This window comes from Struthio camelus, chromosome 1, assembly GCF_040807025.1.
Source record: "Struthio camelus isolate bStrCam1 chromosome 1, bStrCam1.hap1, whole genome shotgun sequence".
NCBI lineage: Eukaryota > Metazoa > Chordata > Aves > Struthioniformes > Struthionidae > Struthio > Struthio camelus.
Genome location: NC_090942.1, coordinates 102,227,448 through 102,254,501, shown reverse-complemented (window position 1 = coordinate 102,254,501; position 27,054 = coordinate 102,227,448). Strand labels below are relative to the sequence as shown.

Genomic DNA, 27,054 nt, shown 5'->3' with positions numbered 1-27,054 from the left:
CACATTCTCAAAACAGTTGAAAGCTGAAAGTAACCCGAAGAAGGGGCTGGCTGATCTCAATGGGGTAAAGCAGCACGCAACATTAACCCAAGCTTTGGGGGCTATCATCATTTCATTTCCAAATGGAGTGTTATTATGGACTGTATTACAGCAGTAGAGGCTACACAAATACCTGCTTGCCTTTGAAGATATAATTGGTCCAGGCATTAGCATGCTTTTACCCCTGTTTTTTTCAGGCAGAGATACAACTGCATATGTATGCGAGTGCAAGTATACAGCTCCCTAACCGCTCTACACTACTACTCCCACAAAGAAGTTCCCAGCACATTCTAAAAAATAAGCATGTTGCCCAAGGTCTGACTCCCTAGGGAAAATAACACTGCAAGGTATGGCACCTCCTAAAATGGTTTATAGATTCTCTTAATGACACCATTCTGCACCACATAAAAAAAAATAACTGAACTCAGTGTAATTGACTCGCAACTTAATCTTTGTGTATCAAAATAATCAACAGCACAAAACACATAGTAAGATGATTAACTCAAGTGGTACATTTATTTTCAGGATTTAAAAAACTCAAGAATAAAGATACACAGGAGTGAAACAGAAAGAAACAATGTCAAATTTATCTGCAGTTAGAACGAAGCACTCTGGTTTCAAAAAAACTGAATTGAATTAGACAGACGCGTAAAGCACAAAGTGCCAAAAGAAAGAAGAGAAATTGCACAAAATACAAGTCGAGAACGTGTAGCTCCTCTATACTTGGCTCCCTCTCCTCCTCCCAAGGCATAAATAGCACAAAAAAATCCAACTGCAAAATATATTTAACATTGAGCAAAATCCAACAATATTATTTTACTACAGAATGTACTGATCAATACAAACAGTTTTAGAATTAAGAATATATTGCAGTTCAATGAGATACAAACAACAGAAATTTATCACAGGTCTATGACAAAGGGTAAGAGAATCACTATATCAAACATGACAATAAGTACTCAAAAATCCATATATAATGAACAGATTCAAATCGTTCTGAAGCTGACATTCCCATTTCAGTCCCTACAATTTCTATTTGATCCTTGCCTTTAAAAGGTAAACTCAATTTACTAAAATGAAGATTTAGAGAAATAAATGTGTTTACACACACATGCACACTCTTGTTCAGTTAGAATGACATACTGAATCAGTGGGACTGATTTCCTGTGTAAAACAGATTGATTTAATTAGTCTAAATCAGACTGCTAATAGGATTATATTTGGAAGGTATGACTAAGTACATCACTACACTTACCTGCAATTAGCCCAATGTACATGTGAAATTTATTTGCTCTTCAGCATGTGCTCAGGCTCTGTCTGTTGAGTCAGAAAGCAAAACTTAGTGAACTCTGTGTACGGGTTACATGCAGGTTCTCTGAATGATACTGACTCCTTCCCTTCACTACTACACTCATACCCCCTAATGATATCAGCTCTCCAGCACTAGCGTCACTGTCAGAGAAGCAGAAGCTCAGACTTAGAAGAATTCACAAGGAATTTCAGAGAGTTTTGAAATCTGTAAGTTTTCTTGCATCAAAAACTGTGAAGATATGCACAATGGGATCTTGACGGAAAAGTTTTTTTTGCTTCAATTTGACCTTAATGCTAATTGTATCACACAACAAAGAAGTCATTAGAGGGAGAAAAAAAATCAAAATGTAATCAAAGCTCTTTTCCACAGAGTTAGTGTTTCACTACTACGGAACAATTTTTCCAATCTTAACTCAAATAAAGCCCATTTGAATTTGCAAATATTTCAGTTCAACAAGATTTGCACCCTCTAACAAAATATTCTAAGGGTAGTTTTCTCTAGTTCTAATTACTGCCTTCTTTTAAAAAGCTGAAAGCAACTATTAGTAATTAGCAAAGGGAGGCCAGTGCAAACATTGCGACCTTCTACAGTGTCTTGTGTCAGCAAACTGAACTGGGACTCTTGCAAGCATTAGCACCATGCAGGTTTCCACTATTTCTTCAGTGTATGCTCTGGCTGCCAGATAGTGGAAAAAGAGCTTCATTTTCATCAGACACCCACAAAAAAAAAATATATCTTTTTCACTGCTTAAACACATACATTTTGACCCAATTTAGATTCTGAATGAACTTTTGGGTTAGCTCCATTCTTCCCCAACATTAGACAGTTTCTCTATGCTCTTACAACCACTAAAAATTTGTCTGAAGTTCTTGTCCCAGAAAGCAGCCATCTGACAGAAAACTTGAATTAGGGATGGCTAACAATATGCTCACATCTGGATGAAAGTCTTCCTAAAAATACATATGGACTCTATATTAAATATTGTATATTCAAAGAAATCTGGAGTCACTTTTCAACTGACTTCCATTTGTAACCTAATTTTCAAATAAAAATGGGTATCTTCTATCTTTAGCCATAACATTCTAAAAACTGGTCTATTATAACAAGGAACTCTGACACCTGAGACAGGTACACAAAGAAAATACTTTCAAAAGTTGAGCTAGATCAGAACAATGGCTAAGTATCTTGGCAGATGCCCCAAAAACGCTGCTCTAAAATGCTTCTTCAGCTTTATAGGCCCGGTAATTTCTAAACTCCAACTTAATAATACAGTAGCAACACAGCTGAAAACTGCAGGTGTCAGGAGCAATGATACCATTTTCCCAGTTTTTTCACTCTCCTCCAAGGAGCATCCAGCAGAATTTACTAGGTGCCTTTTTGCAAATGGCTTTTTCTCTCCAAGCACTCCCAGTCTGATATCTGTCCTTGACACCACCACCCCTGAAACCTGCCTTGCCAGCATCATCTCCAGAGGGATCTTCACCATCACAGCAAAAGCCCTACAACTTGGTCTCCCTTCAGATTCCTGCTGTCCAAGTTACTGACAAGAGCAATCTGTCTTTTATTCAAAAATAAACATACAACTCCCAGCTTTATGGTTGTTGAATATACTAAGACAGCAGTACCCAAACAAGCAGCTGAAAAATTGATAGTCTGCAAAGATCTAGTTATAACTCCCATTTGCTTTCACCTACAAGCACACAGAAAAATAATAAAATTCATAAACACTTCCTAACCATCCTCTCCTTTGCTGCTCTCCATCAGGGATATATGCACAGGCTATTGATGCCTCATGCACACCCCTGAATTGTGCATGATGATCGGCGATCAGTGCCAGGAGAACAGCGTACCACCAGCGTGCTCAGTGTTCAGTGGCTGCACATTAGGAAGAGAGATGACAGCCATAAAATAATGGATAAACAAACTGAATCTGTCATAACAAGTGATACAAATAAATTATTCAGGAATATGCAATTCAGGTAAATATTTTGCCTCAAACAGTTATCAGTGTACTGACTTTTCCTCTCCCAAAATCTACAGAATGGTCAAGTCCTAAAAATAATTCTACTGGGATATTATCCATCTAAATAGTTTAAAAATCAATTCTACTCCTTTGGAAAGATTTAAGCAAGATTAAAAACACGGTAGCCCCTACATTGACAGCACGGACAAGAGAAGCAGTCAGCATCACTACCTTTCCCTTGCCTTAATGCCACTCAAGCTTTTCCTCAAGTTTGTACCTACATGCTCTTACAGATGGTGGGTTCTATACTAGGCCCAGCTGCAGCCCAGTCAGAGGCTGGGATCTCAGGCACCTTCCTCAGCAGCAGGTACACCCACTGGCACTCACCTCCCAGCCCTGATCCGTTCTGCCGCCTGAAACTTGGCTAAGACCTGCTACACCTTGAATGTGGGAACCAGACACAAACTACCGCTGTAGTTCCATGGTCCTCACCTCCTATCCAGCTCATCTTTTGAGTTTTACTTCTTTAATGCTGGAAAAGTAGAGCCCATAGCCCACAGTTCAAGTCCTAGATGAGTTCAGTTTCAAAGCATGAGGGAATAGGGGTATGCTGTGGTGCTGTGTCAGAGATAAGCACACCGTATGCTGTTATGGGCTATGATGTGAAATAGGAGAAATGCAGTTCATATTGCTTAAGCTGGTTTAGGACTGCCCTAAAATCAATTCTATGTATCAGCATTAACATTGCCCAGGGGATCTATAGGAGGTATCTGGTAGAAGGGGATCATGCCTATCCACCGATTACCCAGCTGACCACCAAGCATGTCGTGTTCCTCACATGGAACCAAGCACTCATATGAAATTACGTGCAAGTATCTTCAGACAGGCTGAACTTACAGAACTGTTTCTCTTCCTCCCTACTTCATGATTAATTCAAAAAGCTATTTCCCATTTCTCCTCCCCCCTGCTAACATTCTTAACTCCTAGCACTCCTTTGTCCTATTTCAAGAGGTAAGAGTCAGCAAAAAATGTTTGAGAAACTTTCCAGTTTGTATTTAAAGATATCTAAACCAAAGCCCTGAGTTACAATCATCACATCTCTAGTCAAATAAATACAGCAGAAGGACTCACTCAGTCATTACTCTGCACACACAGTATAAACATTGGCTACGATAAATCTCTTTTGAGGTAGATATATACAGTACAAAATATATTAAGGGTCAAAGACAAACATTACACTTACTTCACCTTCTAGCCTTGTCCTCCACTTCTGCAGGAAATCTTACAAATGTATTATTCATTTGTTTTATCTGCATTCACACCAGGGTTTTTTTTTTTGGGGGGGGGGGGGGGGGTTTGAGCTCTAACAAAGACCCCTGAAACTAAACCTGTATATGTAATATTACTAGAGTTTGGGCAATGAGAATAGTAGGTTAACACAAATTTCAGCTAAATAAAATCTATACATTTTAAATCACTTTGCAGACAGTAGAGCTGTTCAAAACAGGTAATAGTTTCATCAACAAACAATAAAAGTGTTCTGCTGGGATTTTCAAACAAAGTTTTAAACCAAAAGGTTGATTTTTAGTTTCCCAAAACTGCTTTTCATTATTTGTCCCCCTCTCACTGAAATGAAAGATGATAGACTGAAAAAAAACAGAACCCCCCATTCCTTTAGAAAAAAAGATTCAGTTAAAAAATTCAAAGATCTCTAATGAAAAACATGCAACAAACAGATAAATCAGATTGGTCTGCTCAGAACTTGGCCAAGGTTCGCATGGAAGGTTTGCAAACAGATAACCTTGTCTGAGTTCAGAGCTTGCAGCAAACAAGAAAAATGCTTTGGGATTTTTCAGTACTGTGATACCATAGTTGCAGACACAAGATAGGAAGACATAATAAACAGATTCATTTTTCTTGAATAAAATATCTATGAAGACAATCCATCCACTTAAGTAACATAAGAAGATTAAAATAAGTTAGTAATCACTGAATGATTAGTGCACCCAACAGTTGCTTTAGGAAGACAACAGAGCAGAGAAGTTATCTGCTAACAAGTCAGTTGTTTAAATCCTAAGATAAATCAGACTGTAGGATTGCTATCAGTTAGTCAATTAAGTACTGATGTGTACCAACATGTGACTGTGAAACATGTGGTAACATTTTGTTGTGGATCAACAGAGAAATGAATATGACTACATAAAGAATTAGCACCACTGTCTGCCTGTGTGTGTCGCTATTCCTTAGTCACAAAAGTTGGTGCAGGCTGAGAAAATACTTCCACTGTAGCTGTTCTTAGCACATCAGCTCTGACTGCAAGCATAATATTTGGATCAGATTTATGGAATTCACCACCACACTACAAACCTCAGATTTGATATTTGGGTTTTGAGCAGTCCTTACTAGCTCCAATTTTTTTTTTTTTTTGGACAAACTACAAATTAGCCCTCCTCCTTCCACAAAAGTTATCTGAGTGAGAAGTTTTACCCAAAGAAAACTCAATAGATGGGAAAAAAAACCCAAGCGACCACAAGCGAGAGGGAAAGGTTGCTGGACAGTTTCTCAAATGCCTCACAACAAGAATTCAGACTTGTGAGTTATAAATCTCATAATCTGAGTACTGAAATTTCCTCCAAATTACCAAATTAATTCCAAAGAGGAAATACACACTTGAACATGATTGCAGTATGTGCATTAAAGAGGTCCAGAATAAGAGTTTGGAGTCCAAAGAGGCAGAGCATTCCAAGCCCAATCTCAGGCCCAAACTACAGTTAGAGTATTCAACACAGCATTAACAGCTTCCCCTGAACAACAGCAATATTGTTTCTTCAAGCAAGTCAGAGGTAGTGCCCAGAACAGTTTAATGAGTATAACAGCAGCTTCCAGCTGAAATCTATGCCTGAGGTGGCCAGAAGAACGACACCATCCTGGTTGGCCTGGTAAAACCACTGCTAAGGGATCAGCAGTGATCTTGGGTTTGAGTCCTTGAGTCGAGAAACAAGCAGGATGCACACACAGACACGGTGAGTCCAGTCACCAGGGAGACATGTACAGTAATTGGGTACATCTGCTTCAGGGGCCAGCATCTTGCTGGCAGGCAGACAATACTCTGTACTGCAGCAGATGTGTGCATAGCTTAGTCAAACATGTAACCACAAAGGGCCATGCAGCGGCACTCAGTACTTTGTGTTCCATTCAGACCTACACACCAGTGGGAGAAGAGACCCTCCTGGATATGATTTTTAACCACACTTCCTCTACAAAATTTTTTTTTTTTTTTAAATGAACAGAAGTTACAATAGGTTTCATTTAATAAATAAAAAGTTTAGAGTCTGAAGATCTCCACTGAGGATACAACGGGATACAGCAATCAGGATTTAGTTGCAGGTTTGTCCTCTTCTAAAAGAAGATCATTTAATGCAATAACTGTAGCAGCAAAGTCAACCAGCTCCACGAAGTCTGATGTAATTATGTTAACACCCATAACGCCTGGTTTCTGTGTTTTTACCCAATTCAAAATCATAGGCAGGTTCCTAAAGAGAATAAAAAAAATTATACATTTTAAAAGACGCCCTCATCTGTAAGCACTCTGCTTATTTTAAATATTGCATGATGTTTGTGGATATATTAATAATTCTCGCATTTGTGATCATGTGCTGACTAGCCCCCCTGAAATGCAACCAGCTTGATAAGAAAAGTGCTTAACATGGCATGTGGTCATTAGATGCTAACCAGCTGGGAGCAGAAATATTCTCCAGTTGTCAATCAAAATTACCATTCATACAAAACACAAATTGTGAATTCTTTTCACTGAGCAGACTGTGCTTCAGGATTTAACGCTGCACTACAGTTTCCTCCATCCTGGTTTGGTTTTGCTCAAGTACATGTTGATGAAAAGCTTAATTACACACAAATAGGACTTGCAAGAGGACTCTAGCATGGCCCAAGAGAAAGCTAGATCTGGCCCGAAACACTTCCCACCCAGCCAAAAGCCTCCGCTTTAGAAAAGAGCTATTGGGGCAGAGCACTCTGCATTTGCGCCAAACATGTATTTTCAGCCTCCGGACCCACCCAGAGCAGTGGGATCAAGGAAATCAAACCTGCACTCTAGTCCTCAGATCTCTCAAGGCTGAGCATCTCACCACACATTATTGTAACTGGAGAAAGGTGAGATGTTTTGGGAGTTGTTTTAACACTCTGGGGGGGGGGGAGAAATTTCAGTCATTTCTTGAACAGAGTATAAGTCTGTACAAGCTTTTGTACTCTAATATGCAAACCCCAGGGATTCAGTGCAGTTAGAGACAAAAATAACTAAATATATATTAGAATTATGTACATTAGTACCATAATATGCATGCAACATTCAGACAATGTCAGACAAGCAAATTAGGGAGCAGAACAGAGAATACCACCCCCCACCCCTCCTGCAAATAAAACATCCTACAGCTCTCAGATGTATGTATCAGTCAGGCTGTGTAAACACTCATGCTTTAGCAAACACTGCCCTCTATTTTAATCTTTCATAGCTTACTTTCAAACAAGTGGAAATGAATGGGGCAGGAATGGGGCTAAGCATAGCTTCCTATGTATTGGGGCAGGGCGGGGGGAAGGGGGGGGGTAACAAAGTTTGGATCTGTGCCAAAAATCACTGTCAAAACAAAAGAGCTTGCACATTCTACGAAATTAGCTTATTCTTTACTGGTTTAAAAAACAGAAATTCTGTCTCATGATTAAAGTAAAAAAAAATGATACTATAGCACATTAAATATACAGTACACAGATAACAGTTATACCCACGCTTTCTGCTAAATACATCTACCAATGTTACATATTTAGACTTGTGCAGTCTATTTACAGCAAATACCAGTCTAGAGCACCATCTAGCGTTTAATGCAACACACATTTGGGCAAAGAGCAAGCTGAAGAGAATACCTGAAAAAATTGTGGCAAATACCATTTGGATTTAATTATCCTTTGCTAGACTAATTTCTGTAAACAGGAAGCAGTCCAAGAACCCCATGGTTTATACTTCACCTAGAATTTCAGTACTTCTGCCAACAACTTTTCTGGTTGTGGAATCACAACATTCACTCCTTTTCAGAAGGGATTTTTAAAAAATACATTATATTGACTTTGACTTCAAAATAATACTGTAATTACTACTGAAGTAAGCAGTGATTCTCTCAAAGGAACTATGAGCTGGCTGTCAAGACAAGGATGTGTTTATCTCACTGTTTCATATTATGCTCAGTTGCTCAGATGATCACAATGACAGTCATAACAGAGAAAATTAGGGCAGTTGTGAGCCACTGTACAAGTGTTATCTTAAATCTGTTATATTATTGTGTCACTAAAATAGTCAATATGAAATAGCAGGCCAGTAGACCAGGTCCCAATAGGACCATTACAGTTTTGGGAAATAGGCTACGAGGTGATCGTATCACAAAAAAAGTCGTATGGACCTGATCTTGGTCATACTTATGCTGTTAACACTATTAAAAATTACTGTCATTCTGCACTACTCACAGCAACGACAGGCAAATTGTGCAACAGTCAGTGGTAGAAAAAAATTCGAATTGTTCATTTTGTTTTTGGTAAAACAAAAAACCCAAAACACACAAGAAAATACTGACCCAGGTCACATATTTTTGGCTATTACCAAAATTACCAAGTCAGAAAGAATGTACAAAATGAACAGAAAGAAATGCAGAACTAAGCCCATGGAAAAATGCAGCCTCATCTTCCTCTCTGGTACATGCTTTTCTTCTCCAAATTCAAATCCAGCCAATTTGGGAATAATTATTAGTTTGAAGCTACGGGTCCAGCCTGTATTTCATGAAATCACACTCAAAGAACTCCAGGTGCCAGGAAATGCCCTTATGCTTACATTATCTGCAGTTACCTTCAGTGACAGGGAGTATAAGTAATTCATGATTTTTAAAATGACTGCAAATATCTGGCATCAGCAACAGTAATAAAATAAAATTGCATGCTTCCTAAAAGGTCATCAAGTGATATTTTTAGGTAAACATTTCATTGTTTCTCACTCGCTCATTGCCACTTCACCATGAAAGGTATTAAGTAAAAAACTGAGAGATCAAGTCTATACCTATGAACAAGCGTATTCTTCAGACCGCGGATTAGATGTCGTGCAATAGTTTTCACTCGAGGCGTGAGAATTGCTTGAGAAACGTGAAAAGTTCCATAACGACTTCGTTCCTCGAGAGTGGTCTCCAGGAACTGTAAGAGTTTGTGCACGTTGGTTGTGTTTGCCCATGGTGCGGGCATTTTACTCCCTGGCCACAGGAAGGGGTATTCCCGGTAGAGAGGGTAGTGGTAGAAAATGAGAACCTAAGATAACACAGGAAAAGCAGAAGAGATAAATAAAGAACTACTTCATTGCTGTTTTCTTAAAACAGGATCTTGCACTGGTTTACATTTGTGCGTTCATGCCGGGTTAGCATAGCAGTGAACAGAGGACCAAGCCAAAAGAAGCTGCTCCCAAGTCATGACTATCAGTAAATTTAATTGCACTATTACCAAGGAGAGGGAAATCATTTTGATTAGCTATGAGGACAAGATTGCTGCACACTTCAAGGGTCATCAGTCTGAAATGATAAAGTTGCCAGAAGCACATTCAAGTGTCATTCAAAGGATTCAGCTTCAAAGCATTTCAAAGCATTGCCAGAGAACATAATCATTTGTATTTGAAGGTAAGTATTTTAGCTAGCTCATCATTTTCTACATAACTCCTATTAAGTGACTAAAGCATGCTAGGCTGATTGGCATAGTGGCATCCCACTTGCATTTACCGAATGGAATGCCAAAGCCAATCTTGCTGTCAGTAAGCCTTCTCTAAGTCAGAAGCCATCATTTTATGCCTTGTAATGTGGTTCCTCGTAAGAGAGGAGCACATAAAGATGTAATACTTTTTAAAATCCCAAAACTTACAATTAATTCTTTTCTGGACCCCAGTAAAATTGGGGCAAAGCACTGACAGCAAAAGTTCAGAGTAATTTCTCCTAACTTTACTTATCTTATAGTTTAAGAATTATATGTAGTCACTGAAACTCTGTTCTCTCACTTTATGCACATGCATGCAAGCGGTTACCATGGACAAAAAGTGCATTTAATCCTGCCACTACAAGGCTTGGATAGCGACATAGGAGCTAACAAGTATCAGCTCTTAATCACAATACAGCTTATATGCTTCACACAGGCCAAAATGACAGAATTTATCACACCCTCACCAATACAAGTGAGCACAATGTGCTCTTCCGGAAAGAAAACACTTTGTAATAGGCACAGGCCCTGTGTATAGTATAATTTAAGGAACATGCTTGGGAATAGGGCACAATCCAGCCACACCATGGGTGAAGGGACTACATAGTTGCAAGTTCACAGAAAGAAGCATGCACACTATGTAAAGTAGTCCCTAGTAGGCTTGAAATTACTGGATGTGGAAATCAGTCATGCCTAGGGCTAATGCCTTTAAGTGGGAATCACACTCAGCCTTTCTATTTAGATTCTTAACCTGTGGGTTTTCGAGAACATTACACATCCTTTCCCCACCTGGTGCTTCTTCTCCCACATGTACTGTAACGTCACATGTTCTACACATGCAACGGAACAAAGTTTGGATCCAAATGCTGAGCGGATCCTGTTGATCAAGTAAAAGTGATGGCTGTCGTCCATGGCGTAGAAGTGATTGAAGTCCAAGAAGATGACTTCCTTGGGGTGTTGTCCAAGGAAAGTGTTCATTTCCATCAGCCCATCCCATACTTTGATGCCAAACAAGCCATGTATGAAGTAAATCTCCTGCCGCCCTATTTCTCCAGGCTTCGAAGACACACGAAGATCAAAGTAGCGAATCCCACCTTCCAGCTGCTCTTTGAAAGTCAGGTTTTGAGTCACCGACCACTTCTTCATTATCTTTTTAACCAAAGAAATTTTAGCCAAACGTTTGATGGCTGTGGCTTGGTCTGGTCCCACAGGAGATTTCTCATCAACCCAGTAGCTGAAAGAATCATGTGACCCTAGAAACAAAAAAACTATTTAGTTTTAGAAAAACAATGCTCCTCCTCCCCCCCACATGCTCTATAAGACAAAAAAAAAAAAAAGAGTCTTATATGCTTGGCAGGGACTCAGAAGAGCTGTGTTCAACTCTTGGGTCTTTCAGGATATTCTTTTATACCTTAATTTTCCCTAACTGTACAACAAAAACAACGCTTAAAGGTCTTCAGCGTTTGAACTGTTTTCCCATGTGAACTCCCACCATCAATGCACTCCGAAAATCAAAACCGCAAGACAAATAGCAGAAGCAAAGGGAATCTTCCTCCCAACCTCCCTTCTCCATTACAGTCAAGCTACCTCCAAAGCTTTCCCAGGCTCTAGTGGATCACTGTTTTGAGGGACTCCAACTCCGTTGGATCAAAGAACCTGGGGCTTTATTTCCATTCTATGGGGTAAATCCAATCGTAACCTAACACACCAGAGATCTTGGAACAGATATCTTTAGTCATGTGATGGACAACTTTGCCAGAAGGATATGTATATACACGTGCATCACTAGTATGCCTCACTTTAACCCCAAGATGGTAAATAAATAGTAGTTTCAACAGTGGCCAGGGACTGACTGAACTGAAAAGTGGTACAATTATGTACAAGTTAAGATCAGGTACTGTGCAGATAGACTAGTGTAAAGCTCACTTCAAACAAGCTCCTGAACATGCCTTTCATCTGGCAGTGTCTTGTGGTGACTGCAGATATGGTGAATATAAAATTCACCAGAAAGGAAGACCAATAACTGAAACAACCAGTTCCTTGCCAGAACACTCAAGTGTGCCAGACAGAAAACTCATTTAACACAACATGAACCTTGGCAGAGAAACCGCATCTCCAACAGAAAATTCATGCTTACTAGAAAAACCCATCCAACTCAAAATTCAGTGGTGATTTAAAAAAAAAAAAAAAAGCTGAGAAATAACCAAAAACCTCCAACAGCAGCCAAGAAATATCCATAGCTGAATCAAGTCAATGACAGTGAAGAGGAACAGAGTAGTATATCTCAGTATGTGCTGTAGCAGCCTAAAGCAAAAATAGATGGACAGAAGCCGATCTACCACAGACTGAAGTTCTCCTGGGATCTCTAACCATTTACACCAGGCAGCAGTATTTTGGCTAAGAAGCTGTAACTGTCTCCAGGTGCAACTTCTCTGTGAAGCCCTGACAAGGAAAAATACCACAGGAGCTCCAACACTCCTGCTTCCCTTTATCTTCAGGATAGCAGATGACAGCTACCTCACAGAGCGAAAACCCACCTGCTTTCTGTATGTCCACTTTGCTGAAATACAGGGAGAGATCTTCACTCCCTGCCTACCATTAGCAGCTCCTTTTCCAAATGCCTCTAAACTAGTGTGATACTATAACCTGCTGCCTGTGCTTATACTTCCCCTTCCTTTATCCCATGGATTCTTGTCCCTGTTACTTTGACTACACCCACTCTGCCAAAATTTCCTTCTCTCTACCTTGGTTTGTGACTCCTAATGGGAGTTCTCTAGATTTTAAAGATAAAGTTGCTATCTCTGTAGCCTCTTTTACCTGAATCTTTTATCTGTATATGAGTGTTCACTTGAAAACTGATGTTTCCTGCCATGCAAGGTCAGGACTGTAAATGAGATTATGATCTCAATTGGATTATTTTGTCAGCATTTTCTAATCCAGATGGAAGAACAGACTGCGCAAAAACCAAACATCAGTTTACAACCTCAAACGCACTTTCCTGTGAATTTTGACTAATTCACAAGTAGTGAAAAGGAACTGTGAACATTTAGTTTTCTAGGCTTTACAAAAGAATAAAACTAGTTCTAATCAAGTGTTCATTTATTAAGTTTTCACAGTCTTTTCATTAAGTCACAAAGAAAAAAAAAAAGAGTGATATGTAACAAAAAAGCTCCTTTTAAAAGCTGTCACTTAAGAAGCTATTTAGCGACCTGTTACAGGAAACTACATCAAGAAGTAGCTGCCAGTTTTGGAGTAGCACCTCCTTTTTTCCTCCAAATGCATAATCCAGAACAGAAACCATACCACTAATAAGGGATCAAACATCTAATGAAGACATTTCAAAAGAAACCAAATAATGCTCTGCTTATACTGCAAACTGCAACTCTTGTGGATGCATGGCTTTTCATAAACCTCCCTTACAGCAGAATGAGCCTTTCAAACGTCTACAATATCTGGAAAGCAGACTTCATTTGCAAGGAGCTTTTCTTATCCCTCTGAACAAGTCACTTTATATAAGGAAGAAAATTTTAAAAATTTAAATGAATACTTGTTTTCAAATCTATCCATTTTAATTTCTTCCTCTACCTAACTCTGTGTAGAATTTATGCTAGAATAAAGCCATAAAAAATATGTTTTGTTTTAACTAAGACTGTGCTTAACTTAACTAAGACTTGTGTTTAAGTAAGAACTCTATCTACAGCCATTACTAATACCATTATCCCCCCTTCAGACAGTATCACTGTCTGATAAGTCTGATTTATGAAGGAATGGAATGACAATTTTATCTGGCATCAAATACATTGTTACTAACCCTTATGAAGCTCTGAACAAATCCAAGCCAAGAAACAGCTTAGTTTCATAAGTCTGATCACATACTTTACAGCTACAAAAGCCTCTTCCCATTGCAGATTGTCACACACAAGGCTTATTTAAGGATACAAAGAGCAAATTTCTCCTTACGCTATCACAGAACAACCTAATTCTATTTACAGCTGAAGAAAACAACAAGGTAATAAAACAAGCCACATGCACACTGACTTGTTCAACACATACTTTAAAAACTCAGCTTCTTGGCAGGGTAGCTATTTGAGAAACAGAACTACATGGAACATTCTTCTAGTTGGACGAGATCGTTAAACTCCTGCATGGTTGCTCTACATTTAAAAAAAAAAGAAAAAATCTAGGCAAATGGACTTCTCATTTACAATGAGGTCAACAAGGATACTTAGATGTAACCAAGCAGAACACGAGCTGAAGCATTTAAAGTGAGCTGTCCTCTTCGCAATTGGTAGAAAGCCACCTCCTAAAAAGCAAGGGGGAAGCATCATCAATATTGAGGCTGGAAAAGCATGGCAGAAATTCAAACAGATTCTCCAGTGGTCACTAATAAAAGGCTAACCACCAACCATACAGAATATCTAGGCCCAAATTGGATCTGGAAAATTTTTACTCCAGTAAGAAAAGCAAACTGAACACCTGAAGCAATAGCACTGGAGACTTGTGGGGAAGTGAGGTAAGAGCAAGGTGCCTCTTTAATCAGGCCCCTCCTTAAGATTGCTGTGTTATGCTGCAAGCTCAGCCGCTGGCTTTTAATATAGCTTAGCTGTAATGTTAAGCTACATGCTAAGCTCATCTCATCATGATGCCAAAATAATCCCTTCTCCTCCTGTTTACCTCCCCCTCACCCTCCCCAATCCCATGGCAGATCCAGCCATTCTGTAGCCACAGCACGAGTCAGGCTAGCTCCTGATCTAGTATTATTTCATTTTGAAGGAGTGTAATCTAAACCAAACCCTGTACAATTTCCAAGGCAAAATTTTTGCAAGAGCCTTCACCAGAAGAATGGAACAGGCTAGCCTCATTTTGTTAGCAGCTCAATGTCAGAGCCACCATACCCTCAATTAAGGGCTAATACAAGGATGTGTGAAGACAGTCAGGTACTGTAGTTGTGCACAGCAACAGCGAAGGGGCTGGCAGCTGCTGAACAGAGCAAGAATTGCAATACTCATTGGGACATACACAAGAAAGTCCTTCATGATCCCTCCATCGTCCCCCAGATTGTCTCTCTCTCCAAATTGTACTAATCATTTTTGTCAAGAAAGTTGAAGCACCTTAAAAAGTTACATCAGCAAAACATTTGAGATTATAGCCAACAACTTAATTGTAAATTATAACTCGCACTGATTTAATAAATCCATTCCTTAAATCCTGTTGCTTGTGAACCACACAGTTAAACCTGGGTATTTGCAAGCTCCATCTAACAGATTAAAAAAGGCACAAAAAAGTCAAGAAACTTGCCTACTGCTGTCCTTGAGGCAAACAGAGTCTAGCAGTCCATTCTGAATTGCCTCAAGGGCATGTTCTTGCCTATGCAGCAAGCACACTAGACAGTGACTCGTCTTGAGTCGCTATATAATGACAGCAGATTAACATTCAGACTACAATCCTTACGCAACTTCCTCGGTGACACAACAGCAATCTGCTGCCCACATCTTTCCAATACCAAGCTATGCACAGGACAAAACAAAGGGACAATGAATTCAAACAGCTTCCAACAGGCCAGAGACGCAGAGCTCAGGGAAGCAAGCTTGTTGTTATCCAATACATGAAATTACGTGAAATTTAACCATGAAAGAACCTGCACTTTCAAAAGAAAAAATAAGGGCGTTGCAAATCAGCTGGAAACTCTCATATTAAGAGTTACAGGCAATGGCTGCTCTACTTTGGTTTCATTTCTTTGGTTTCATGTGACAAACACTGGAAGCTTCCAGGAAAGCAGCACCACCCCAGTGAATGCCCAGATAGTTAGCTATCAAACGCTATGACACACTCAGAATGGTATTAAGCAGGTATCTGTCAGACACCAGCTGCTTAAAAAACAAACAGCTGTCAACGTTATCCCAGCAAGTACAACAGTGGATTCATTTTTATTCACATCTTCAAACCCTTTTTCTCCCCCCTACACTGATTTATCAAGTTAATTATATGTTAAATATATTGCTTTCAATGCAATTTATATGTTAAATAGATTGTATTTCAGTGTCCAGGATGACTTTTTTGTTGAAGCCTTTGCTACTTTCTTAGCAAACAAATTATCCTTTTATCATCGCATCTGCAGCAAAATCCAACTTTCCAATATGTATAATCTGTCATGCTATTTAGTCACAGACACTCAAATTAACCCATGGTGTAGCTCAAACAAATGCCATTAGTCAACAGAACGTTATTAAGCCTTGAGTTTCAACAATTGCTGGCTACGTTGCTTTGTATTATCTTCTCTTCTGTTTCCGCATCAGCGCTTTTCATATACAGTCACAATTTGGGGACATGAATCAGTGTCATCTAATCAACCCAGCTGTCCTTTTACAAGCTTGTAAATGTACCTTCAAGGGATGTTAAAAAATGTGAATTCATGGCATGCAAAATGCAGAGATCTACCAGCATGGAACATAGTACCTTTGCACTACCAATTATTTGAAAAACAGAGTGATCCTCCCCTCCACAGTAAGCCTTTGGACACAAGCATGTTTACAGTCACAACGTGAGCTGCCCTGGTTGCAAGGCCATGGACTAGTCAGAAGCACCAGGTGTATGTGGCTAACTAAGGGACAATAATGAAAGCAAGACAACAGGAGACTGCACTTTCAGCAAATTTAATTAGATCAGAATAACTTGTTTTCATCTTTACATAAATGAAATAAAAGATGCAAAGAAATTCTCATGTGTCATGTTAAACATTCTTAAAAGGCAAGGTCAACATACTGTACCAAGCCATTAAAGCATTACAGGATCATTTATGGACAAGGAATCACCCTAGCTGTACTGAGGCCAAACATCTCAGAGCAAGCTTTGCTCGCTATACAAAGTATATTCCCGATATATTAAAAACAACATACATTACAATAGATTTAGAAGAATAAACATTAGATAGCCGAGATAGGAAGCACACTAATCAAATTCCGAGAACTTGGGATCCAAATGCTAGCTATTTAAGGCTAGCATGAGGCCTCAGACATTATTCAAAAAAATCAAAGGCCCAATCTGTGCCAGAACTGAGGGAAAATGGGATAGACAGAAGTGCCTCACAAAGCCCAGAAGTCCTCAGGATTCAGGTCATTAACAATCCAGATTTTCTAATCAGAAGATTAACATCTTAAAAGCCCTTAACCAATGAAAAGCAAATTCAGGGGTTCATTTTGACTTGCCCAGCAAAAGGAGGAGAGGTAGGAGTTACAAGCATCCTACCAATAATCTAAAACTACCCAGATGAATACATTTATATTTGCATAGAACCCTAAAAGAATCTTAAGTTATTTTTAATGCAGTCTCAGAGAGGACAAAGCCTAGTATAGACTAAATCCTCTTAAGAAAGCATCCTTCCCCTATCAGGGTACTAGCCTGATTTCCCCCACAGTGCAAGGTGGAGTGGCAGGGAGGTAATTGGAAGAGGTGAGAAGAGAAAAGGAGAAAGGAACTGCTTAAAACTGCTTCCACAGAATACCATATGTTAATTTTATTTTCTGTCAAGCCAGGAAAAACATAGTCAGCACTGGTTGGTGTCATCTCTGTTCAGTTTGATTAGTTTAGCAATGGTTTTCCATTTACCACCAGTACCTTCAACTGTCTGCAGTGGGAAAGCAGAAAGTGACAGTACTTCTTTACCCTTTCAGAGCCTGAATGGATCTACCTGCTCTGAAAAGAAAAAGTTCTTCTCTTGATCAGCTCAATTAATTGGAATATGAGAGGGGGAAAAATACTTCTTACCTGGCCAAAGGTACTTGAGACAGGTATCAGCTGTCGGGAAGTTTCAGGAAAAAAAAACAAACAGATTTTCAAATCCTTGCGTCTGAGCATCTGATAAACAACCTTAAAATTACTGAATAATATTACAGTTTGGCCCACCTAGAATACTTCTGGCTTCTCTGTTACCTAAATGGGAAGTCAATTATCTGTTATTCTGACTGGAAGTCATACCAGACTGGCGAAGGTAATTCCAGAAGACTACATAATACCAAATTTTCTATGCTCAGTTAAAAATTTCAAGTGAAACACTTTCTAACGATGAGCATTCGAGCCAAAAGGAAAATAGGAAAAAAAAAACAATAGGACAGAATTAAACTTCTTCATTCAGTAATAATTGGATTCCAAAAAATCTGTTTGGAATACACCACACTCAGCATCTCAGTAAATGAAGCTCACAGAAAAGATTAAATCACTGCCCCATGACCAAAAAGTATAAGGAATTCGATTAGTGTTTCCCTTATTGCTGAGTATTAGACACCTGTCTTCCCTCTGCCACTCAGAAATGTGCCAGTCAAGGACTCTCATTCTCCCTGGAGAAGACTCCTGGGAATTTTTCCTTGTTTTCATTACACAGCACTTCCTTTTTAGAACCTTTTCTAGAACAGTAGGCAACCTGAAACTTTCACACAATACTGAAAGACAGCAATAAACGTTTATATTGACATCGTGATTGGTTTTCTCTATTTGAAGTAAAGCTTTAATGTGTTTTGCGCTGATCCACCAGGCAGTGAAGTTGCTCTCTAGGGCATAGATCTTAAGGAAAAAACAAGTTCTTGATGAAAATAAAGATCATCTTCATGTACTGTCCGAAGAAAATTTTGTGGTATTTCAAGAACAATTTTCTTTCAGCGAAACAAACGTTGGTGGTACTTCAAATAGAGAAATTCTAAGATCTGAGACTTGCTTTTTGGGGAAACTTCTGCATAGATTCAGTAGAGGTATTTCACCACTCACCACCCTCCCTCTTAATATAGGGATGTACAAAGGGCTGTTACTTAGGAATAATGGAATAACTTCCATTGGATATGCTCATCAGTGTAGTGGCCCAGATAGTCTAATAGCCTTTCTCTAACAGTAATTGGCATTAGCTGCTCTGACAAAGTAGAGGACTAAGGTAATAAATTAACATGGCCTTTCAAGATATGTTCATCCTGAAAGCTTTGCATTTCCAAATCATATCCAACACTGGATTTTCATCATACTTATGCAGATGCTTTCTTCTAATGGTTACTACCTCATTGGTTGATAGATGCCAACTTAATTGGGAAGGAAAATACAGTTTGGTGAATCAGAACATTAACCTTACGCCCCCTCTCTGAGCCTTAACCCAACAGATGGCCCGCTTAGCTGATTCAATGATCCCTTTAATTAGGGCTCTAAAGGAATACTGTTTGCAAGGAGAATGCAGTCCCAAGCTCACCAGTGCTTCTCCCTTCCCGAGGCACCTTTACAGGGCACTGCAGTTCACAAAGACAAGAAGCCTGTGGCAATAGCAAGTTCAGCAGCTTGCCTCAGAGTTCTGCTGTCAGAGAGAAAATTTGCATCTCCAGAGATCCTAGTGGCCAGTTCTTAATTGAACAGGGCTTCTTCCTCTTTTAAGAGCCATTTTAATTTAAGAACCTCTTTTAATTTAGTTTGGCCAACAAAAAAGCAACCTGCCCATGGGACTCCTGCTAAATAATTGTATGGGAAGGAAAACAAGGTCAGCCTCAGCCTGCGGGTGGGGAGACGCTCAGCAGCTCTACAGGGCTGCACCAGGCCTCCACGTTCCTTGCACGTCTGTGATGCCAACACAACAAGCACCTGGCACCTCCAGAGGCTGGGAAGTCACACTCTTGCTCAGCATCTTTGCTCAGAGCAGTTCATCATAGGAAATGGACTGAGCTGACCCTTATTTGACACATGCCCTCCATGCTCTGCATTACTCATTTTGACTTAACTACAGGCTTGGCTGGTAAGGTAGCTTGTCATTAAAGCTCCCTGCTAACTGTATTTATAAAGCTGTTTTCCAGAGCCAACCATTTTGTAGGACTCCTATCACTTATGATGTTTCTGCCACAGGTTTTTGGGGCAGTCTTTTTGGCAGAGAGAAGAGCAGAGCAGCATGTTGTAGTACTAAGAGTTTCAGCCACAGCCATATTGACGCTCCCAGGAATTAAGTTACTTATATCTTAAAAAGATGCATGCATGCATGTTTTCAGGGGAGGAGGGGTGCACAGTGTGAGTGGTACTGAAGTTTGGAGCAGAGGACTACCATTTACTATTTTAGAAGACCACAGACACACCTACCTTCACATATCAGTGAAAACTTGTAAAATTAAAGACACTAACAACTATTTTAACTCCTCAAGTTCTGATAATCTTATTTTAGTCATATATTAGACAATATTATTTTCTTTTTACTAAAAATGCTTCTGGAAATGTGAAACTTCACTTCTTAATTAGCTTTAGCTACCTCTATCCTAGCATCCGACTGGCAATTCTTTGTAGATCACCTAGTCTGATACAGACAGGAACTGAACCACATCATAATTGCTCTGCATTTCTTAGAAATGAGATCCTGGTTATCCTTTCAAGTGCATTCAGAGGAAGAGCTAATATACCAGCTGGGATTGCTGGAAGATGACAAAAAAGCTCTGTGCACTGTCAGAAGCAATTACTAAATAGTTGCCCTACTTCTCCCTAGAGAAAGACTGCCTAAGCACTCCACACTAGCAGAACACCCTGTCTAGCGTTACGTACGGCTCTATTCACGTTGACAATATCTGTGAATGATTGACTTCTGGTGGGAGAAACCTTTCAGTGTTTCCAATCAACCGCAAATATGTCAAATTTTATGTACAACAGAAGTATTTATATTTCAAAATTAAAAAGAATCTTACAGCTTAGGACAAAAAAATTGTGTGAAGTGACTATTTTAATATTGCATTTCAACATGTGAAAGTGAAACATCTTACTTTTCCAAATTTTCTCCCCAGTTTTAGTTCATTCTTTTCCACAAACTCACTACAAATTAAAATTAGTAATTCAGATTCAAGTTGTTGGTTCCCAGCTAAACTTAGCTCTTCCTCAATAGCAAGTGTTTCAAAGCGAAGTGAAAGACAATGCAATCACCAGTGCTTTCTAAATATTGCCATTCTACCCGTTTTCTTCCCTGCCTGTCTGCAGCACCATGACACATAAGGTTAAGGACAGCCACTATGCTCCCTCAGGACAGCAGCACACTGAAGCACTTGCCCTGGAGTTTGTCTGCTCCAACGGAGAGTTCCTTCACAAAGCTTTTCTGGTGGAAAAAAATCATGGCTAATCCTCCTGAACTGACCACAGTATAGAACTTAATCAAGGATATGATTTGATCAGAAAATGTGAGTATGCCTACCTGTTACACCAGCACTCTTGATTATTCAAAGATAGTATATCCCAGACAAGCTTAAGTAAAGGCTGCACATTATTACCATGACCCATAGGAAAACAGAATTGCCTACTCCTCTGCTCATTACAGTCAGCTAACACCATTGTGCTGTGAAGTATCAGTGTGCAAGTACAAGCAAGAAACAGGTTAACTCTTCCAGGAAATTTATTGAAGAGCTGATTCACTTATAGTTAGAAAGCAAACTAGGGCATTACAGCTTTTACTGCTGTTCCATTTCTCAAGGGGCAGAAATAAGGAAACCAATAGATACAAACTAGAAGATAACCAAGAAAAATAAGTGTCAGAGTTTTACATTAGTTCATAAGAGTGTCTAAAGCAGATAGCAAAAAATGAAACAAAGACTACACAATACTCTGTCAAGGGTCATATTTATATCAGAAATGTTTTCAAGAGTTCATTTTTTAAACCCACATTCAAGTTGGATTAGTCTGGAATATAATTAAGAAAAAACCACTCGGTTTCATATAATTTCACAACTTGTTAAAGAAGGTTAATTTTGTTGAATATATTGTATACATAGAAATTGATGACGTTTTAGCTATTTGATATTTGCTGATTTTTGTGACATGTGATTTCTTCTCTAATCATACTACACATGAAGCCTCACTCTTTCCTTGGATGATATTATGCTGTTTTAGAGTTTAGCCTAGAGGTTTTTTCAATAGAAACAACAAAAAAGGCCAAACTCAAACTTAAGACAACCAAGCCTTGGAAGATGTCACCAAATAGTTTCTCAGAAGACTCCCTCTGTTTTGAGCACAGACTTAAATCAGCACATAAACACCATACTGGTCTACCTAATGCAACACTTGTCTTAAACACCATTTGTTACTGGCTAGTTCTAAGAACTGAGCAAATAACCAATGACTTTCCCCGTCCTCAAGTAACATGTTTGACAATCCATTCAATAGCTCATGGAATAACAGGATAATTTAGGTTAGAAAGGACCTGTAGAGGTCAAGGCTCCTTTTTTTTTTTTAAGCCATGAAAAAAAAAAGCAGCTCCAAAACAAGAATTGTTTGTAACAGATAAAGAAGCTGAATTCCATACAGATATTCTTAGTTTCATATAAAAAAATGTTATTAGGACTTCTGCTGTTTATAATGCGGTATGATGAATTAAACCAAGATGTTTCTTTTCTGGGTACATTATCCATTACTGCATCTTAATTAGTCCCTTCCCATGCCAATATTTTGTGCTATTTAATTTTTTTTAAGGATAGACTCTTTTTATGTTCAAATGTGGCATTTTCCTTAAGTGCAACACAATAAAACATAAAGTTTTAGGGTTTTGAGTGCTAACTTAAAACAAGCTTAAGGCTTTCCAGTGCTCCAGCACCTTCACCAGTCTCAGATCTCTCCTCCTACTCACAAAAAAGAGATTGGGAAGAGGGAGGAAAAAAAAACAACAACCAGCTGAGTCCACTTCTCCAGCGATGAGAAGGAACACATCCAGACAAAACCAGGTCACAGCTGTCATACATGTACACATTGTGAAAAGAGCAAAATGTTTCTCATTTGAGCCAAGCCTGCCTTTAACATCCCTTTGGAGGTCACCTTAGGCCTTCACTGCTATTCAGGGTCTCTAGACAGGTGCCTCAGCTGCAACCTTTTTTGGACCATCCTTTCCTTCCCTCGTGCACTTGCAGGTTAACACTTCCTTGGGCTCCGGTAAAGGCTGCCTTGTCAAACATCACACCAAAAACCCACTCATGCAAAAGAATCACCGGAATAAAACATAAAATAAGAAACTCCACAACTATCTATCCATTATACCTTTCTTTCTACCCTACTTGCCCTTTTCACAGATTACACGAGATATATGCATGGAAGGAATAGAAAAAAAAAACATTAACTTTCACTACAAACAAATCCACACTGCGTTTTCAAAAAACACTGATTTTAAAAGTAACGTGGCATTACTGAAACAACAATAACTAGTTTTCTTGGTTCTTCTGCTACAAACTCAACACTGCCAGTATTTTAAATGAATAGTGACAACATATTTAACACCATCACCACCACAACCTTCTGGGGATAGGAGTTTTATAGCCCTTAAGCTGCAAGAAAACAAAAAGCTAATTTGCTACTGTTCACTAAAACAGAATCAAAATGACAATTTCTACCAAAAAAGTTTCAAAACTTGCGGTCAGCCTGAATTTTACATTAACACTGCACTTCCTTTCCAACCCCTCCCTGTTCAAATGAGTATGGTTACAGAATTTGCATCTGGTAGCACGGGGCAGGGGCAGAAGCACTTCATATGATTAAAACAAGGCATTCTGAACTTTTCCATTTCAGGAGATACAGAACTGGATGTTGTGATAGCTCACAAGAACTGTGTGGGCTCCTACGCTAGCTGCTTCAAATGCCATTTGTTCATCTCTACTGGAAAAAAGCAGAAAGCCCCTGTTCATAGGGAAGCATCTCAGCATATCCTCTACACATGTACCTGAACGGTTTTGACAAGCTTTCAGACATTACTGTGGAAATCCAGCCTCTACCACTAATGACCGGAGTCAAACATCCGATATCAGAATGAATGGCCTACAGTAACCACCACTAAAACCTTCACTATTGACATCTGCAAGCACTACTAGATTCTTTTTGCCATTTCCGCACTAAAATTCAGCATTATTCCTAAATAACTTTAGGGGCACCTTTTGTCTTCCTCATATGTCAATGTACGGCTGAGAAATGTCAGGTGATGACATTTACTTTTGTCATTTTCTTAGATGAAATTGCAAGTTCTATGCAGGAGCTGAGTTAGATATTTTAAGTTCAGCTGCCAAAGCAGCAAGACTGTATAAGTAACCATAATATTTTAGTATCTTTGGTATAACATCATACATTGGGATACTGCATAGCTGTGCTGTATTTTTTTTTTTAAATCTATGACAAGCCATACGTAGGTTCTGCTATAACAGACAATTTCATTTGATAAATGATATAATACATACATATATATATAGCCAAGATCATCTCCTACATTAGTCATTCGAACCACCAGCAGTTAAGTTCAGCATAAACATACATTGTTTTCTCCCTGTCTGCATTTAGCCTTATTTGAAAGCCTCAGAAATACCTTCTAGAACTTAACACAGAACTTTTAAAAGAATTTCAGTTTGTACAAAGCACAATGCTTCCCTTGAAAACATACACCGGTTAGAACAGATATTACCACTGTAATTCACCTATAAACATTTGGGTTTAAGCACTTTGATTTCACTTAATGTTTTATATGTTTACTGTTGTAGCTGCTCTCTAGGACTGTACTGTACTTTTTTTGATCGTTAAAATACCTCTCAGACCAGCTGAAAGGGTTAGAGATTCACAGCTGTTTTTACAGAAGACTAAGTCCTTCCTCTTCTTCTGCAACAGAGGGGTTCATATTACTCCTTATTTACAAATAACTGCCCAGACACCAAACTTGACATGTCTGCTAATTTTATCTTCCATAGTTTTTGCCTGAGTGGTTATCTGGGACACCCCCTCCCCCAACAACCACACACACACTTCCCAGACAGTACACTATTCCTGACTAGTGAACTACTTCTAATCATAGTTTAAGGAGTAGTTATACAAAGGACTATTTTACACATTTATTCAAGAGTAACACCATCCTGCTCTCCTTTGAAACTGGATTATAGAAAAACAATGCTCTCACTCCCAAAGACATATTTCCCATAATCACTGCACTTCAAGTAAACATGCAAGCTCTGAACCCCAAGCATAAGCAAACATCTCAGCAGGTCCTGCAGTAAGGACAGTGAGAACACATAACACAGGATCAAACTGATTTGGTCCAAGTATCTGCACACACTTTACTAAACCATTTTGTGACCTACATCCATTATTTTGGCACATCTTGTACTCCATCTCCTCAATATTCATCCATATATTAAAGAAAACAGTGTGTTTCTGTATAGCACGCTGTTCCACTTACCTGTTAAACACCAACTACGAAAAAAAGAAAAGAGAAAGTAAGTTTTGTTAAAGGATTACAGGGAGATGTAAAACATACACAGATCACTCTGTGAGCAGTGAACTACTGTCACAAACCAAAGATGTATTAACACGTGACTGATTATGTGGGACTGAACAGTCAGTTTTTATCATGTCAGAACTAAGCGTCCTTCAAGTTACGCACAAGGATAGCTGGCGTTTAATTCAATTATTTGGAAAATACATCAGCGAGACAGCAAAGTTTTCTCAGGACAGGCAATTTAAAAGAAACGGGGGCAGACCCAACCGCAAGAAATTTCAAACGGACTTAAGCCTGATACAGAAGCACAAATGAAACTGTCACAAATACAACACACCCAACATCAAAACCTTGCACTCTGTATTAGAAAGTTGATCTCAGCCTACTTTAAGTTCCCCCTTCCACTCAACTCGGACGGGCTGAAAGCAGCACCTCAGGAAGAAGAAACCCCAAGTGCGCTGGGGCACCAGCGCCACACGTCCTGCCCGGCCCTCCCCCCACAGCCGCAGGCCAGACCACCTTCCGATACACCCCGTCGACACCCGCCCACACACGGCCGTGCCCGGCACGGAAATAAACCCAGGGCAAAAAAGAAAAACGATAGCAGCGCTCGGCCTCTCGTTAGGAGGGGATAACAGGGCGGGCGACGCCTGTGCCGAGAGCGAGGCAACCCCCTCTCTTCCCGCCTCCAACGGCCGCCGCCGCCTCCAACGGCCGGCGCGCGGCTCGCTCGGGGAGGCGGAGGCCCCTACCTGGGATGGCGAGGTTAGAGAGCGGGTAGGAGCGCAGTGCCGCCGGCAGCGACCCCATCCAGTCGGCGTTGCTCTCCGCCATGGCCCAGGCAAGTCGTCGCCGCCGCCGGCCCCTCGCGGCCGGCCCCGGCCCCACGGGCTCCTGCCCGGCCGGGGCCGTAGCTGCGCTCGCCGGGCCCGGCGGCGCCGAGGGGCGGCCAGCCAAAGCCCACAGCCGCCGCCAGCGCGCCCCTTATGTAACAGGTGCGGCGCGGCGCGGGGCGGCACCGCCCCGCCGCCCCCCCCCGCCGCCTATTGGCCCTGCGGGGCCCGGCCGCGCGCCCATTGGCGGCGGCTCCTCCAGGGGCGGGACGTCCCGGGGCAGCCGTTAACGTCCAGCTTCAGTGAGGCGGGAGGTGTGGGGTGTCGCGGCGGGTGTCGGTAGGGGGGGGGGGGGGGAACCACGGGCTGGCGGCTTCCAGCTCTTCCCCCTGGAAAACAGCCGGCTGCTACGGGCCTCGCAGCGCCAGCAGGCCACACGGAAAGAAAGGAAGGAGTGTAAAATGGGCCTTTACTTTTCCGTCAATGGTCGGCTCTACCCGTGCGTTACGATATTTTGGTCTACCCTACAAACAAAGGAGTAAAGCTCTACAAACTTTTCATTTCAGCTCCTCCTCTTTGCTACTTATATTACAATCAGGCATATATTATACTTTGACATCTGCAGATGTTTTTCCTGCCTGTCTTGCCCGCGTTATATTGCCTGTATGTGAGGGAAAAGTTCCCCCCCCCCCCCCAAGAAAGCCTCTATATGACTGAGTCCCAGGAAATAAGAGCCACGGTAGGTCTGCAACAATGGGAAAAACCATGCCCACTGCTTTGCTTTTTCTTTGTGCATCACCTAATCAATGCAACCTGCACCGTATCTGTCAGAGGAAGCGGGAGGCTAACGATCCCATCAGGGGCTAGAGCTAATGTCAGCTACGGGTCCGGCGTCCTCTCACCG

General features: G+C 40.3%; 2 protein-coding genes and 1 long non-coding RNA gene across 5 annotated transcripts in view; 1 reads left to right on the top strand and 2 right to left on the bottom strand.

Annotated features, from left to right (window-relative positions):
- Positions 1 to 1,448, bottom strand: part of PHLDB2 (pleckstrin homology like domain family B member 2) — a 130,619-nt gene extending 129,171 nt beyond the window's left edge. For both annotated transcript variants that reach the window (XM_068908528.1, XM_068908538.1), the window contains exon 1: positions 1,295 to 1,448. The gene's annotated coding sequence lies outside the window, so the exon portion shown is untranslated. The remainder of the gene's footprint in view (positions 1 to 1,294) is intronic.
- LOC138061082 (uncharacterized) overlaps positions 1 to 25,270 on the top strand; it is an 82,974-nt gene extending 57,704 nt beyond the window's left edge. Inside the window, exon 4 of the long non-coding RNA XR_011134712.1 lies at positions 21,069 to 25,270. This is a non-coding gene — a long non-coding RNA (uncharacterized lncRNA). The remainder of the gene's footprint in view (positions 1 to 21,068) is intronic.
- On the bottom strand, positions 529 to 26,273 carry PLCXD2 (phosphatidylinositol specific phospholipase C X domain containing 2). 2 transcript variants are annotated; one of them, XM_068908595.1, is made up of 4 exons: positions 26,070 to 26,273; positions 10,887 to 11,350; positions 9,424 to 9,665; positions 529 to 6,847 (listed from the first exon to the last, which is right to left on the bottom strand). In XM_068908595.1, exons 1-4 carry the CDS (start codon positions 26,149 to 26,151, stop codon positions 6,685 to 6,687), a joined length of 951 nt encoding a protein of 316 aa, XP_068764696.1. In that variant the 5' UTR covers positions 26,152 to 26,273; the 3' UTR covers positions 529 to 6,684. The 2 variants fall into 2 exon arrangements, with proteins under 2 accessions (XP_068764696.1, XP_068764706.1); XM_068908605.1 differs by lacking the exon at positions 26,070 to 26,273 and adding an exon at positions 14,151 to 21,080.
- Between the last annotated feature and the right edge of the window lie 781 nt (positions 26,274 to 27,054).

Bases quoted from the DNA above. Each gene is read 5' to 3' on its own strand.
- PLCXD2 (XM_068908595.1), bottom strand. From the start codon at position 26,151: ATGGCGGAGAGCAACGCCGACTGGATGGGGTCGCTGCCGGCGGCACTG. The intron at 9,666-10,886 runs GTGGGGAAAGGA...GTGTTATCTTAG, and splicing joins TGTGGGAGAAGAAGCACCAG to GTTCTCATTTTCTACCACTA. The intron at 6,848-9,423 runs GTATAGACTTGA...TATTCTCTTTAG, and splicing joins AAGAATACGCTTGTTCATAG to GAACCTGCCTATGATTTTGA.